Here is a 17,702-nt window from a genome sequence, read left to right as displayed (position 1 = left end):
AGAAATTATCAAATACCTATTAATATGCTTCTTCTGTAAGGATTGTCTTCAACGCATTGGGAAAAACCATTGAAGGAGAGGGAGAGCAGCTGCAGTTCAGTCAAGGATCAATCAAAGGCCATGGGAAAAGTTGCAGGGAAAAACAGTAAGAGAAGAGAAGCACTGGGGGAGCAAGGGAGGAGAAAATGAGAGTGAGAAAGAGAAGCACTGTTAGGGAGGAGAATTTGCAATTGCAGTTGTAGAAGCAGTTAAAGAGAAGAGAGTTGAGAGTGTGAGAGAACGAAAGTTGTAATTGCAGAAGCAGTCGAAGAGAAGGGAGTTGAGAATGTGAGAGAACGAAAGAGAGAGAATAGGGAGGGCGGGAGAGAACAATGACTGTGGGCCCTAATAGGGTCATTTTAGTCTTTATAATTTAAGGGTAAATTTCAAAAAAAATATTTAAATAAATTTTATTGTAACATATAATCCGAGTTGGATTGCCACAGGAAAAGCATAGATAAAAGTGTGACACTTACATGGCGTGGGAATCGGTCTTATTGAATTCGAGAGTCATCGTAAATTCTGTATGGGCTGGCCAGGTGTTTAGATTTATGCGATGGGCCTATCCGTACTTTTCCCTTAATTTTATTAAAATGCTACAGCAGATAAGTGCTTGTTATTTGAATAATTACTTATATCGAACAATACCTATAGAATCAGAGCTTTTGTCTGTCCGAGACTCCGAGTCTTCCATTCTCATGGCGTCTGCAGGAGGTAACACAGTTGTAGAATGGCACCAGAGACCTCCAAACCCTAAAAACCCAATCGTATTCTTCGACGTCACGGTCGGAACCATCCCCGCGGGAAGAATCAAGATGGAGCTCTTCCATGATATTGCTCCAAAAACCGCCGAAAACTTCAGGTACTTTAGGACCCTATTCGCACTGGAGATTTTAAAACCCCAGAAGTCTCTTGAGTGTCGTTATACTGTTCTTCTCATTTTGTTAGAGATGTCCAAGTATGAACGTGGTTGAGCATTAGCTGAACTACGACTGGATCAGTATTTTAAATTTTGTACATCAGTTGCATCAAGCTTCAAAGATAGGGTCTTTGGTTGTGTGAAAATGCTTGTGCCTACGTCATTGCTTACAGGGTTTCTGTTGTTCATCCTATTGCTTTGTATAAGCGTTATAGGTAGTTGGGTAGTCGATCAAGTCATGGACATTGGCTTACGGCTTACCTGAAAGGATCTCTTGAGCATATTGTTTTATTTGCAAAGGGTCTCTGATCTTTGTGGACTTCCTTTGTTGCATATTTCCATACACATGTGGCCATGTGGGCCCATTTAAGAGAATTTCAATCACAAAGAACGGATCTTTTGAGCATGTTATTTCATTTGCAAATTTCCTCTTTTATTTTGAGTTGCAACCAGAGTTATAAAATGATATACTTTTGTGTACTTGGTTTGAGGTTCTCGTTTTCTGGTATTGTTTTTGAAGGTAAAAGTAAAACTTAAATGGGATTTTTTTTGATGAATGAGTTTGAATGGGATTTGCTCCAAATTGAAACATTTGGTTACCTAGACGTGGATGCATGTGCCAGTCCCAGGACACAAGGTTTTCACCATGCCTGTGCTAGTTAGCCCAGAAAGCTAGTGTTGTGCCAATGTTGGGGGTAAATTCTTGGATATTATCTCTACCATCTTCGTTCACCAAAGCTCACACCACAAATTTACCAAAACACAGTAAGAGAAGTTTTAGCTCAAAAAAACTCCTGTTCTTTCATGATGACATTAGTTGTAAGATAGTTATTAATTGACTGAATCAACATCACCTTCAGTAGTGCTGCTGCACTTCATTGGGAATCAGCAGTAGGCTATTTCTTGGACTTTCCTCATCCCTGATTGAAGAATGCTTTTGGGGAATTAAGGGATAATCAATTTGTTCTATTACTCCCTTCTTTTTATTCAAAGTATACCCAATAGTGCAATTACAGTAATTCCCTCTTTTATTATGTTTCAATCTCTTATAATAGTAGCTAGTCCCAATGCCTTTCACAATACTCCCCCTCAATCTGGTGCATATATGCAAGACATGCCTAGCTTGTTAATAATAATGGACAACTGAGACTTTTTTCTGTTTTCTTTGTTTTTGATTAGTGAAGAATTGCATTATATAACTTGGGATGTACAAAGTTAATGCCTGCCTTGTCCAGTACCTTACTGTGCGAGGACTGTGATACATGTTTTGTTAATTAATGAGACACTAAAAAAAATGAAACACTTTACCTTTCTCCCAAAAAGCTAGGGAGAGGGCCCCTCACCCACTGTACAAAATAGGGTATTTTTTTGTGCAAAAAATCCTGTTATCAGGTTCCATGAATAAGCTGGTGCCTGTGATTCGTGAAGTGATCTGTGATCCATGTTGGCTTATTCAAAAAACTTCAGGCACTCCATCCACCTAATAATCTGCCATTCAATCTTCTTAATCAGAGCCTTCTCTGGTAGAAATTTGGACTCACAAATGTGTGAGTTTCTTTCTTTCCATAAAGCCCAACAAATGGCCAAAGGGATAGTGTTCCACAAAGATTTACCTCTCTCGGACAGCCCTCCCTGCTTCCTGGCCGAATATAAGATTTGTAAATCTGATGGGGTAACCCTGTGGACGTCAAAAAGTCTCACAAAATGTATCCACACATTGGCCAGGGTTATCTCCCACTCCCTACAGATGAGCTAATCTATGGTGAGTTATCTGCTCCATGATTGCAGACCACACAAAAAATCAAATTTTAGAGGGGAAATGGGTTTTCCATATCCATTGCCACTGAACAGAGCTTTCAGATGTAGCAAGATTAGCAGATAAGATATCTGGCCTTCTGCCCTTCCAAAACAATGGAATCCCCCAAAGTATGCTGCATGTAATCCAATGATAAACTAGCCAACATCTCCTCCAATGTCTCAATTTCCCAATCATTGTGGTTACGTTTGAAGTCTGAAATGTGGTGACAATACAATCTGAAATCCCAAAATTTCATAATTCTCCTTCACAGAATTCACACAGTGGCCTGTTCCCACATCAAACATCATCCCTGAAATGGATATAATCACTCAGACTAGGTCTGAAGCCAGCATGGATCCTAATTCTTGCTTTCCAAGGGATGCATCCATAAGGTTGAGAAGGGTTTAGAGTATCCCAATCCATAGCAGACCTACCAAACTTCCCTGTAATTGCCCCCTCAACAACTGACCCTACTGACAACCAAATCTCCACTACCATTTAGGCAGCTATGCCCTATTCATGGTCTGAAGCTTCCTAAATCCTGTCCCACCCTGGACTTTTGGCTCACATACACTTTTCATAACAGCATTAGTTAGGGCCAGTGTTTTAAATTCCAACCGGAGGTCAACCTGGTTTTCTATCTAGTGTTGGTTATCTGCCTTTGGATGGGAATATCTTATATATTCGGTTCTACAGTTTGTAAAATGAAAGAGAGAAAGAGAGACCAACCAAGAAGGGATTATTGCTACCATTGCCACCTCGTGTTGCTGTTAACTTTCGTTCATTTGTCCACTTCACAGGTAGATCCCTTCCTTCTTCTTCTCTCTCTCTCTCTCTATTCCATTGGCGTGATTGGATCTCTCCCCTTGTCACCCTCGCTGACTTTCACCATCTCTCCCATGCCATTGGTCAACTAAATATCTCTCTCTCTCTCTCTCTCTCCTCCAATGCTGTTGGCTAGATTTAATGTTTTAAATGTTGCATTTAGGGCACAAAGGTAAGGTTGTTTGTGGTGGTCAGATCCAAGGTTCAAAATATCGTTATGTATTGGCCCGTATTGGTCGATACGTATCGTATCGGGGCCTTCCCGACACACCCCTACAGGGGGTGTATCAGGTCAGGCCATGGTTCAGAGGGTAGCCGGGACTTAAACCAACCCCTCTGAACTGGTTTTGAAAAAGAAAAATAAAACATAAAAGAAGCATCGATACACTGACGTATCGACCTGTATTGATATTTAGAACCTTGGTCAGATCTGATGTTTACAGTGTCGATGTCGATGGAAATGTTGGTCGTTCAAATACAGGAAACATGTTGGAAATGTTGGAAACACCATATGGAAATATTTGTAAAACAGTAAAAATTATAGACATGGTGGAAACATTGCGAAATATGGACTTCTCATATTTCGAATGAAAATTATAGACACAGCCCAAGCATGTATCTGTGGGAAGTCCAACTCCTTTTGTCACTGGGGCATATCAACTTTTCATAAGAACTTGAGGATGAGTTCTTTTGACAGGGGGGAGGATGATGCCGGAGCTAAAGAGTCAAAAATGGAATTTTATGTATTTCTGTATTTTGGATAGTAGGGGTATTATTATTATTTTGCAATTTTCTGTGGGATTTAAGGATGGGGTTTAATTTGTCTTGTTATAGTTTGTTTATGTTAAAACTTTGAAGTCATTGAATAAGTAGGATCTATAGTAATAATTGAGTCTTTTTTGAATTGAAATAGGATATGACAGTTTAGTTTGAGTTTTGTTTAATATGAAATCTAACAGTTAAACTCCTAGGATTATTATGAGTTTAGTCTATAAATATGTATGAACATTTAACACAAAAATCAATGAAATTTATTGACTTTTCTTAAGCTTATGCTAGTTATGGTGAGTGATTCCAGGTATTATCTCTCTTCTTTTTCTTTATATTTTTTGATCAATCTTCTTTTTCTTTATTTCCTAGATGGCTTGATCTGTGGGCATGTCTATGAGGTTCATTCACACATGGGTTCATGTGTACATGGATTTTCTAAGCTAGCAAATCACAAATAAATGTGGAGAGGATTCTAGGGCTCCATATATGGCTAAAATATTACCAAGATGGAGACATCATTGATTCATGTTGATGTAAGAAAGGTGGGAAAGATGGAAGAGAGGATGAGAGTGTTGAAAACAAGTTTAGTAGGGATGTTTGTGGGTTTTTTTTTTATCAATAACTCTGAAAAATTTCATTAATTAAGATGCTTTAATATACAACAAGAAGTTACAAAGAAATCAGCATAGAAGCTGACCCAAGACAGAATTACAAATGTGCTCAAAGCAATCTGTTCTTTGAACCCCTTGCTTTGCTAAGCTATCAGTCAAGCTGTTGGCCGATCTCCTAACCCAACCCACCTAAATAGACATATTTCTTGACATCCATTTGAACCATCTGAAATCATTCTTCAGCTGCCAGGTCACTCCTCCTTTTTGCAACCATTTTATCACAGTTTTTGAGACTCCCTCGATGATCAGTCTATTAATCCCCAGCTCTTTGGCCTTTTCAACCCCATATACTGCAGCTAGAAACTCTGCCCTAGCTACATCACCCTCCTCCACAGGACCGGAGAACAAAGCAATAATGGAACCATTTTCATTTCTAACCCCCCAATACCTGAAGGGCCTGGGTTACCCACACAACTCCCATTGAAATTCAGCTTCATCCAACCCTCTGTTGGAGGGGACCAGGTCTCACAAACCTGTTGCCTCATAGTTGATGAAGCAGCAATAAGTCCCAAAACCCTGAAGAAGTCTTCAACTTTAAAATCTGAGAACTGCTTTAAACTTTTTACCCAATGTGCCACCCTCAATGTTATTTTTTCCACTAGAGCCTCCTTGCATTTTTCCTTACTTTCAAATATTCTATCATTTCTTTCCTTCCAAATGGTCCAAAGTATTGCTTCTCTAGTGCACCTCTAGAGAATCCTTCCCCTCCTTGTCTTACCACTACAATCATTAGGGTTGAATAAACCTTCCAACCAGTCAGGAGAATACCACCTGCACCCAAAAAGGGAAGTATACCAATTCCAAATAAAGCTGACAAAAGGGCATGATAAAAAAAAGGTGGATAGCAGTCTCACCATTCAACTTACACAGGACACACTAGTTAGGGGACAAGCACCAATTTGGCCTTTTCCTTTGAAGTACATCAAAGGTATTAATACAACCATGAAAGACTTCCCAACAAAAAACATTAATTTTAGGGGGAATAGGATGGCACCAAATTTCTTTGAGTGGAAATTAAAGAGAAGACTGTGTGGCAACCATCGAATGAAGAAAGGATTTACAAAAAAAAGATCCATCAGAATTAGGACCCCAAATTATAGAATCTGGCCCACCTTCCCCCAAGAAAACTGAATTCAACAATCCTAACAACTTAGAGACTACAAGTAGTTCAGACTCTCTAAGATTCCTAATAAAACCAAGGTTCCAATTCAATCCTGGAAGATGAGAATGATGGTTTAGGAAATCAGAAATAGGCTTACCCTTGAACCTAGACAGATCACAAAGAGAAGGAAATTTCTCTCCTAAAAGAGAATCACCAATCCACAAATCCTCCCAATCTCAATGATAGAAATCAAGTTTTCCCTTCTACCATGAGCTAGAGAGTGAAAGAACTTAGTATTTCCATCTCCATCCGTCAACCACTTACACCTTGATTTCTATCTCCAAGAAATCTCTTATTTTCTCTCCTCCAATTCCACCTTCAAATTCCACCTTCCTGTTCTTTCCTCCAAGTTACACTCTCTTCTGGCTTCCTTTTCATCTAGTTCCTCTATTCTCTCTGCAATTCTGTCCTTTGTTTTTTCAGTCTCCCAAATTCCTCCTTATTCTATTCTTTGATCCTTTCTTTCAGTCTCTTAAGCTTGTTTATAAATCTCACCCCCTTCTTCCTAGGGGTCACTTTCCGCCCACCAAATTTTTATTTTTTTCTTGAAAGCTTGATCTTCCAGCCACATATTTTCAAACTGAAAAGGTATAGGGCCCCCAAGAAAGGTCTCTGGACTTAAGGTCAAAGGTTAATGATCAAAGGTTACTCAAGGGAGAGCTTTTAGGACCTAATTTCCCCACAAATATTCCTAGTCAACTGAGTTAAAAAGCTATCCGGTTTGGAACAGATTGGTATTTCCTAAAAAATTGGTCAGGGATGCTTGCAATAGGTGGGTTCCTTAAGCTCTAAGGAATCAATCAACTCATTGAACTTCCTTATACCAGTAGTTATGGTTTGATTTGGGTTATTTGTCTCATTTTTGTATCTTATTACATTGAAATCACCACCCAAACATCAAGGTCCCTCCCATAAGCCCTTGATTGATGCTAATTCTTCCTAAAACAATCTTCTGTCTCTATATGAGTAGGTCCATACACATTTGTTAAAATTCATCCCCTTCCATCTCCCACTTTTTTTAACTTTTCTTTTGAGACCGAGTATTGTCGAATCAGCTTCTCCATACTCTCCACTTTCTCGTTTCTCCAAATTGTCAGGCTTCCCCTTGATGCACCCCAAGATGGGGCGTAGAACCAGCTCAAACTTCCAATGCCTTAATACTTCTTATCCACCTTCTATCTGCTTCAGAGGGCTTTGTTTCTTGTAACATTAGAATGTTCGGTCGCTCTTTCGTTAAAACGTTTCTAATAATCCTCTGTTTTTTTGAATTTCCTAAACCCCTTATATTCCAGCAAAGGATCTTCATTTCAGCTTTCAGTTCAACCAATTTTATACCACCCCTAAAAATCCCCTTTTTTTTCTCCCTCTTGCAATTTCCAACCTTATCATAATGATAGTCCACATACTAATTTCTCCACTCCATTCACCTTCTTCTTCCTCTTTTTATTACCAACTATTTGCTTCCTGCTTTAAACTTTCAGCTTAGAATTCGAAGGGTGAAGGATGGAGGGGAATGTGTAGTGTGAGGAAGGGTAGGTAAAGAGGCGAGTGAAAAAAGGGAGGGAGGCAAAAAAGGTTGGGATGTAGAAGGTGGTGGATTGACAGATAAGTGAAGTGGAGTCCACATTAAGAAGGGAAAACCTACAGGCGTTTTCTGGTTAGGGGTTGCAAAAAGCAGGGGTATAGTTGGAAAAAGAAAAATAAAAATGGGAAAGCTGAGGAGATTGAAGAAATCAAAGGAAGACTGGGTTTGGGTGGTAACAAGGTTTGAGGGGAAAGATGTTGATGGTGCTGAGAACAGGGAGAGGAGCCAAGAAGGTTGTATGGGATAGCAGTTCAAACCAAGAAAGCTTAGAGAGGCGAGAGTGGCAAATCAAGGATCAACAAGGAAGAGAGCAGGAAGACTTGAAGAAGGTGGGAGTGTGTCCAGTGATGATATAGGTGGACCAAACCCAACAAGCAGGGTGTCTCCTAGTCTTTTAGAGACTGGAATGGTGGAGGAGATGGGAACAGTAGAGAAAGCGGGAGAAGAGACTTTACATGAAAAGGAGATCAATGGTGACTTCCACAATTATGAGGTAAATACAATCATTCCACTCACCTCTGACACATTCTGAGTCGAGAAAAGAAGTAGAGGAGAGAAGGAAGGGAATAGGGGTAGAAGAGGAGAGGAGAAGCGGGGGTAAGAGAAAGTGGTAGTCTGGGATGGAAGGGGGTGGCTCACAAAGCAGGGTGTATTATAGGAGGCTGTTGGGGTCTTTTGTGGGAACAATTGGGGTGAAGGGGGAGGATTGGGAGAAGGCAAAGAGATAGAGGAAGGGGAAAATGAGCATGGGAAATAGGTAGGAGGAAGGGGGGAGAGTGTTCAAGATAGTATAAAAGCAATTCAGAATGGGGAAGTGGAGAGTGCTAAGTTGGTGGAAAAGGAGGTAATAATAGGAAAATCCCTCAAATTTTCTTCTGGGTGGCTTTGTGAGGATTGCTTTTGAACAATTTGAAAACAAAAGAGAAGAGAAAAAAATAAAAAAAAGAAAGGTCAGAGGAGGACAAAGGTTGGGATGAAGAAGGGGGAGAAAATGAGTGTAAGGAACTGTATCTCCTTTGCAGTATGTTGGACAATATGGAACAAAAGGAATAGAAGGCTGTTTGAAAACAACATATTAGCTTCAGTGGAAAGCTTGTAATAGATTAGGCTTTTGTTCTTCCAGAATTTGAGAAAGTTAACAGATCTGATCTGACAGAAAGTTTTTGGGATGTCCTTGAACTGCAAGCATGTAATGTAGATCTTTTCATTTTGACTAGTTATATTGGTGTGTCATCTTGACACCCGTTTAGATTGTAATGCTTTCTCGTTTATTTTTAATGAAAATTTTACTCTTTATTCTTCAAAAAAAAAAAAAAAAAAAAGAAAAGAAGCCATAACAGCCATCAACGGCCATAAATTTCTGATCTAAGAAGACCATTGAACATTCTCTAAGGACTGGAATTGAGCTTGTCCTACATCACCTCATGGACTCGTATCCTTATTTGAAGATTTTTTATAGTACTGAATTTTCTTTTTACTCCATTTCTTGGGATTAATTTTCTTTCTTTGATTTGGCAGGCAGTTCTGCACTGGTGAATATAGGTAGGTGGATTCTCTCATTTCAATGAACTCAAAAGGTGATGACATTTTGGAACTGGGTTATTCATTTAATGTTTGTAAGCACTCTTCAAGTATTATTGAAGGTAACCTGGCAGTTGAGTATATGTGTTAACATAAGTAATAGTTGCATTTGGCAATATATTTTTCCTAGAACTAACAATTTCAGCTCTAAATTTCTGTGTTTTAACTGAGATCTCAGCCTGGTGAGATTGGTTAAACCCTAGGTAGGAGAGCTTCAGAAATTTGGCAAGGGGATACAATTTCCTTTTCATTTTATTTTTTTGATCAATAAGGTGGTAAAATTCTCCCAAGAATAAAACTTTCGAGTTTTTCCCAAAATATTTGCTGTCTTGCAGTTTTTTGTTTAGCCAATTTGTGTTGCAGTCCTTTTCATTTTATTTCTATCAGTAAATTGAACACTGATTCATGCCAGTACTAATAATAAAAAAAAAACAATGATTCATGCCAGTTCTTCATGAATTTGCCAAATTGGTGGTCAGTGGTAAAGGTGATCATGGGTATCTATGTAAGATCATGATTCATGAGGTGCATCTGTGAGGTATGGGTCTAGTGCAGATGACGTCGTTAAGCAAGATCATGATTCATGAGGTGCATCTGTGAGGTATGGCCATGGTACTCAGTTGTGAAGCATGCTCGTGAGGCGAGCAAGGCACACGGGTAGGATGAGGTTGTTGTGCTGTGACGGGGAGAAACCAAAATCAAGCACTGTTGCAACAATCTTGTGATGTGGGACGTGTTGAGGGGATGCGGCCGGAGGCTGTAACATAGTGCACCATCACGGAGTCCCGTGATGAGACCTATGAGGACAACGAGCATATTTATGGGAAACAACTGCACTGGGAACTCGACGTTACTGTCCTAATATCTCATTGCACTACTGTTACTCATGCAGTGGCTACTTATGTAGCCTCGCTATTGTGTCATTCATCATAGTGTTGAAAGGATTGATTTGAGCCCAAAAAAATCGAATCTTGCTGGGTTTTGCAGGTGCAAAATTAAATCTTTTGTCAGCCCAAGAATAGAGAATTTGAAATTCTCATGGAGAAACAATTTTCTCATAGGATCAATCTAGGGTTAGATGACCAAATTTGATGTCCAGATTAATGTTGGAATCATGCTTGATGCGGATTCCACAATTGCAGCTCCCAAAGTGGTAGCTCACGCCCAAGACCCAATCTAGTCTTCTATTGCGAATTGATGTGCACTCAAATGACTTTGAATGCAGCTGTTAATAACTTGAATGTACTGTGCTTTTGCGGGAAAAACTCAGAGAGAAAATACTCCCCTAAGCCTTGGTCAAACTAGAGTTTGGAGGTTGAAGAATGAGAGATTGTGTCTTTTTTTTGATCAAAAACAGAATTTTGTTAGAATTATAATAAAACAATTACAAGAATAGGAGAGGTACACTCTCATAACTCTCCACATAAGAATTTTGCTATTACAATTGAGTCCAAAACAATTGATTCCTTCCCATCCCTTGTTTTGCTAATACATTAGCAAACCCATTTGCAATTCTTTAACCCAACTGAATTTCACATGCATATTTTGTGTCAGCCACTTGAATCTCTTCTTTTCATTATTAAAAACCCAAAATCCTTGTTCTTCCTTTTGCAACCACACCACTACTAGCTTTAAATCGCCTTTTATGATCAACTTTCTTACATTCAGGTCCTTTGCCTTTTGCAATCCCTCCATGACATCCATAACTTCATCCCTTAATGAATTGCCTACTCCAATTGGGCCTGAAAGTAGACCAACAATTCTGCCTTCACTATCTCTAATCACCCCTCCAATACCAGAGGGACCCGGATTACTTGCACTGTTTCCATCGAACTTTAACTTGATGTAGGTAGTCATTGGTGGATACCAAATAGGGCTTGTATTGGACTTATGGTAATCAGAACTAGCCACTTCCTTACAATTTCTCATAATATCATCTATTGAGCAAGCAACAAACATCTTCATAGATTTTACCCAATGTATAACTCTCACCATGGTTGTTTCAATGAGTGTTGAAAGCATTTTTTTAATCCAAATAATATTTAAATAAATTAGAACGTGGGTTGTCTAGTCTGCTAGCCAAATCATTAAAACTATAAAAAAGTATCCCGTACAGGAGTTCCCTCTCTTTGAGTGGGGAGTTCCCTCTCTTTAAGTGAGGAGTTCCCTCTCTTTAAGTGGGAGGGACAGGTGTCCTTCCTAGGAGGAGGTAGTTACATAACTACCCCATTCCCTATTTAAGCTCCTTAAGGGGAAATCTAGACACACAGAGAGACTCTTCAGAGAAAAATTTCACAAGAGGTTCTTAAGAAAAGCAAAGCTAAGGAGAGAAGAAAAGAGAAGTGCTCAAAGGAAGGCAGGGAAGGAAAAGTCTCACTAATACAGGTAGAAAAAATAAAGTCCTCTCTGTGAATACTTCCTATATATGTCTTCTGCTTTGTATCCTTACTCTCTCTTTTATTTTCACTTTTGAGAAAGGAAATAGAGTGAAATAAACCATCTACAACCAGGTGCCTCTACTTGGTTGATTATGGACCCTCTTTCAAGACAAAGTTAGGGATTAAACCATCTATAGTCTAATTCTCGAAGACTGATTATGGTTCTCCTCAAATGTAAATGAAGAGTAGAAGGGAATAAACCATCTATAACCAGGTGCCTCTATTTGGTTGATTGTAGTCCCTCTTTCAAGACAAAGTTAGGGATTAAACCATCTACAGTCTAATTCTTGAAGGCTGACTATGGTTCCTTTCAAATGAAAATGAAGAGCAGAGGGATGGAAATCGTCTACAATCAAATATTCAGTTTGATTGACTATGGTTCCCTTCTGTATGGAAATCGTCTACCAACAGACAACTTCTCTAGTTCTTTCCTTGCCTGAAAACAGTCTTGCATTCCTTTTTTCCCAAATGGTCCAACTTACTTCTGCCCTCACACATTTCCATAGCACTCTTCCCCTTTCCTTTGCCACCTCAAAAAAATAGAAGCACAAACTTTGCACTTTCGTCGGATGAGGCCACCTACACTGAAACAAAGAGAAAAACCATTCCCAAATAAAAGTTACAAAGAGGCAAGTGATTAATAAGTGAAAGCAAGTCTCCATTGGCCTTACACATAGCACACCAATGGGGGGCATAAACACCAATTAGTTCTTTTCTTTGGAGTAAATCGCATGTATTGATTCTTTTTAGAAAGACTTCCCTACAAAATCCTCCAACTCTTGGAGGGATGGGATTGCCCCACACCTTGTTAAGTGGAAAAGGTGATCCCAAAAAATCAAAAGGTTGAGTAAGAGCCTTGAAAAAGGAAGCATAGGAATAGACACTAGAAGATGAAAGGGTCCCTCTCCTCCCTTCTTAAACCCAAAACCCAATCAAAGACAATTCTTGAATTTGAAGAAATCAAGAAAGAAGACATGTTTAGTTTTATATCTTGAAAGGGAAAAGACAAACGAAAATTTATCTTTCAAGGAGAGATTATCCACCCAAACGTGTTCCCAAAATTTTATAAGATTGCCAAAACAAAGGTTATAGTTAACAAATGGCAAGAAAGAGGGGAGAATGACATGGATGGCCTTCCAAGGGAAATCTCTGGTAGTTGCAATCAATAAACCAACATCCCAACCATCAGCTACAAGCCCATGAATGCTTACCACTATCTTAGTCCAAAGCTTATCCTTATCCCTAGGTAGTCTTCAAACCACTTCCCAACAAAGTTACACTCTTTTATAGATTGTAATAAAAATTTAATGAATAATAAATCTGTAAAGAAAGAGGTGTTTCTTGTCAAAGAAGAGAAAGTGGAGAAGAAGTTGAAAAAGAAAGAAAGAGCAAATTAGATTTGACCACCCTCTCCATTAGTATTTATTCTTTAATAAAAAATGAGAGCACAATGACTAATATGCCCTTATAGGGCGACTAACTGTCCCCCTTTCCCAACAATGATAATATGAGAACCATTTGTTGTGGAGAGTTTATCTCTACCAGAACACAACTGGTAAGAACTAAAAATGGTAGACATATTGGTTGTGTTCAGATGCTCTTGAGTTTATAATCTAGGGAGGTCCCTCCTTACCTAAGGTGGATGCATAATTTGCAACTGTATATGAATTACCTATATGAGCAAAGAAAGTAGTGTGATTAGCTATTGGGATTTCTGCACTTTGCCGCTAGCTTGAAGAACTAGAACTAGCCGAATCCTTCTTACTCATTAAACTAGGCCCCCGGTTTCCTATACTTTCCTTTGCAGTATTAGCCCCCCAAAAAAAAATACCAATGTGAGGTAACATAGAATTACACAACCACATCACCATGTAATTCTCCTATACCCACTAGAAGGAATCTGTATCGGGTTTCTTCTCCTCCCTAGTGATACTCCAATCTCCCACAAGCACCATACCCACTTGCTTCCAATTAGAGGGGCATCTGGAGGGGCAAGAACCATGTCCCAAGTATCATTATCAATAAGAGCTTAAAGCTCAGTATCCATGGCATCTTTCCAATGCGGGACAGTCATAGCCTTTCGGTATGATGTGGGAATATCTGTGACAGACAAAACAACAGAGAAGGAGATATTGTTTGAAGGAAAACCATAGTGGTCAAGAGGGCGAGAAACTCGAGATGAACGACATAAAGGAAAATTAGAGGATGGTTGAGGATCATGGATAGGTGCAGGTATACTTACAGGATTAAGAGAAGAAGAAGAACCCATGGCTAGAGATGATGGATTAGCTTCTGGTGATGAAGGGGGCAGAGCGATAGGAGTCGGAGCAGCTAGCCTCTTCCTAAAATAGGCATGGAGCAATTCTGGAATAGGAGGTGAATCAGAAGAACCTGCAGAGTCAAAAGAATATAGCATCGAAATGGAAGTAGCAAGCAACTTAACAATGTGGACAAAAAAGGAAATGTTTTTAAGAAAGATGACATTGCGGGATACACGAACTCGACGGGACTTAGGATCATAGTAAAGGAAGCCCTTATGATCAGGGCTATACCCCACAAAAGCACACATTGCTGATTGGAGAGTAAGCTTTGTACACTCATGTGGTGGAAGGTGAACAAAACACACACAACCAAAGACATGAAGAGTAGAAAAATCATGTGAACGGTGAAACGAACTTTGAAAAGGAGAGGTATTATGCAAGACAAATGAAGGAAGAATGTTAATAGGGTACACAACAATGATGGCCGCCTCCACCCAAAATGAAGTAGGAGCATGGGAATTATGAAGAAGGGTCCGACGTATGCTCAAGATATGTATGTTCTTGCGCTCGCCACTCCATTTTGTTGTGGAGTGCCAAGACAAGATCTCTGGGATTGAATTCCATTCTCTCAAAAAATTTTGAAAGTCTCCATCAAGCTATTCACCCCCCGAGTCTGAATGAAGAACTCCAATGTTTGTGTCAAATTGGTTTTTGATCTTTGCTAAGAAAGATCTAAAGGTAGAAAAAACTTCAGATTTGTTCCTCAAAAAATATATCCAGGTAATGCGAGTACAATCATCGATAAATGTAACAAAATATTTATATCCCAACCTTGGAACAATTGGAGACGACAAAAAATCACTATGTACTAGTTTAAAAGGAACAAAAGCATGCTCAACAACTGAAGGAAAAGGTAATACATGGCTCTTACTCAAGCAACATGAAATGCAAGCCTTATTAGCATTATTAAAAGAAGTAGCTTTAGAAGAAAAAAATCCATCACGAAACAAAGACTCAAGTTTATTTGCATAGGGGTGACCAAGTTGCCTATGCCATAAGTGCCATACATTATTTTTGCAAATAACTTCAGTACTAGGGGTAGTAGTAAGCAAACAGGATGTGGAGGAAGGCCCCAATGTCTTTTCAAATTTCAAGGCAAATAGCCAATCCACTCTACGCTCCTTCCCTTTCACCATCCCAATGTGCTGGTCCTGTATCAAACAACCATCATGGGAAAAGGAAACAATGTTACCATCCTCAACTAGCTGACCGACTAGGATCAAATTTGTTGTAAGTTTAGGAACAAAGAGAGTTTTAGGTAGATGAAAGCAAGAATTGACAAATGTAGTCAAAGACAAATCATTTCATCCAACAACATCCAATTTCTCTCCATTAGCAGTAATAATATGTTTATTCAAATATTTGAGTTTAACAAACTGACCAATGTGTGCCCTTGTCATATGGTTAGTGTGAGATAACATGTCCATATTCCTTGCATTCATAACACTGTACTCGGGACAAGTGCTTCTTGGGCTTGGATTTGTTTATCAAAAATGCCGTCTCTGTTCCAGAATCAGATTTCTACCTCAAGGTCGATTGAGTATGAGTCTAGTTTCTTCTTTGAGAAGCTCCCCCAAAACTGTGTCAAATGTGGGAGGAGTGCCCCTACTGAGAATGTTTTACCTTACAATCTCATATTCAGGTCTTAGAAGCATCAGAAAATGTGTGATCTTCCTCCTATCAAAATGTTCTTTCAGATTTTTGATGCAGCAATCTGAAGTGGATTCACCCATGTGAACTAATTCATATTCTGTCCTCAAATTCACAAAGCCAGCATAGTACTCCTGTATTTTCTTCTCACCCTGACTGTAAGAAAAAATCTGTCTCAATCTGATACTAACGAGAGATGTTGGACTGTTGGTATACCTTTTCCATGTAGGTGAACATCTCACTGGCAGTTCGATAACTTTTCATTGGAATAACAATCTTAGTTTCAACGGAGCCAAGAAGCCAAGACACTACTTAGGCATTGTCGATCTTCCACTGTTTCTGCCCCTTGGAATCAGATACATTGGGTTGTTTTGTGGAACCATCCACAAATCCCCATAGGCCATTTCCCTCAACATCGAACTGGAAATGGAATTTCCAGAAGGCATAGTTTATCCCATTGAACTTTACCGGTAGAATGTCCCTTTTCTCCATGGCTATTTCAACAATGAATAAACAAAAATCTAAGAAAGTAGAGCAGCCGAAGGTCCAAAAGAAACCAAAACTTGATGGAATATGTGTGTCCAATCACACACCACAAGGAGGAAGCAAAACCCAATAAAAAAAAAGCCACACAAAGTTTTTGAACTGATAACAGTCCAAAAAAGGTAAGTTTCCTGGACTGTCGAACAAGAAGAGTGGCAAAACACCCTTCAAATGTAATCTGAACCAGAACTAAATTATAGATCTATATAAATCTGACCTGGGCGACTTCAGATCTGAAATTTCACGGTGTTTCAAGTAGCCGAGTGAGAGAAAGAGAAGAAACCCTATTACTGATGGCGATCTTCCGGAGAATGAACAACAGAGTTGTGCTGATTAGTACAGCAACCTAAGAGATCCAAAATTGAAATAGATGGGTCGATCTTACAGGCCTAAACAGATTTCAATCAATAACAGGTTGAAAACACCTGCTTTGATACCATCTCAACTCAGTTCAAAACAGAGAAGAACTAAGAAATGAAAGGGTGTGTTCACCTTCATCACATGCCCAGAAATGATCAACTTATATATGAAAGAGTACAAGGTTAAGGAAAGGACAGTTATGCCCTTCTCTTACAAGAAAGAATAAAATAAAGAAATAGTGTACATAAGTTACAACATAAAAGAGTGGTCCCAAGAGCCAAAAAAGGAAAGAAGATGTAAGCGACATAAATCAGTCTCTACACATTGCAGGTCCAGTGGTGGTTACCTTTGCATTATTATGACCCTCATCGCCGGTTTTGCGATGGTTATCTCCATGTACTTACTCCGTGTACTTAAAAAAGACTAAGCATTAGGCCTATCTCTAAGGGTGTGAACTTAACATCTCAGAATCATGCCTTTTCTAACTTTATAGCTATTTTTCTATGTCTATATATGTGTATATATATGCTAAGACAATTTTCGTGTTTGAGAGCTCTCAAACTTTTCCAACCCACTCTAAATTTTCTCCTTTTTTTGGGAATTAAAAAAACTGGGAAATAATGAAAACAATAGTGTGAAATCACATGCATATGTAAATTTTTATAGGATTATCAGAAAAGAAAAAGAACTTTTCATAGTTTTCCCTTAAAAAAAAGCATGCCACTCTTACAAACCCAGTTCTGCGCTTTCAATTGGCCTACTCTTTCTCAGGTTCAATCATATCCAATTAAAAAGTGGGTCCCGTTTTTTCCTTTCTCTCTTGTAAACTCTTGTTCTTCCTCAATATCCCTCTTTAATTAGAAAGAAATAAAATAAAAGTAAAGATATATAGAATGAAATTAACTTTGAAACAAAAATATAAACGTTTAGAATATTGCTTTTTATAAAGAAATTCATTGGAGAATTGCTTATGTTGGAAACCACTTCTTCATGTAAAAAGCTCACCACACAAACCATCCAACAGTATAATCTAAAGGAA

General features: G+C 38.9%; 1 protein-coding gene across 1 annotated transcript in view; it reads left to right on the top strand.

Annotated features, from left to right (window-relative positions):
• The first annotated feature begins 492 nt into the window (after positions 1-492).
• Positions 493-17,702, top strand: part of LOC148871711 (Cyclophilin-like peptidyl-prolyl cis-trans isomerase family protein) — a 58,920-nt gene continuing 41,710 nt past the window's right edge. The window contains exons 1-2 of the mRNA XM_088969249.1: positions 493-901; positions 9,289-9,312. Coding sequence (XP_088825375.1) covers positions 516-901; positions 9,289-9,312 — 410 coding nt within the window. The 5' untranslated portion in view covers positions 493-515. The remainder of the gene's footprint in view (positions 902-9,288; positions 9,313-17,702) is intronic.

The sequence above is a fragment of the Nelumbo lutea genome, chromosome 2 (genome assembly GCF_056320005.1).
Source record: "Nelumbo lutea isolate HS-2025 chromosome 2, American lotus-T2T, whole genome shotgun sequence".
Lineage (NCBI taxonomy): Eukaryota > Viridiplantae > Streptophyta > Magnoliopsida > Proteales > Nelumbonaceae > Nelumbo > Nelumbo lutea.
This window is presented reverse-complemented; position numbering and strand designations above follow the sequence as displayed.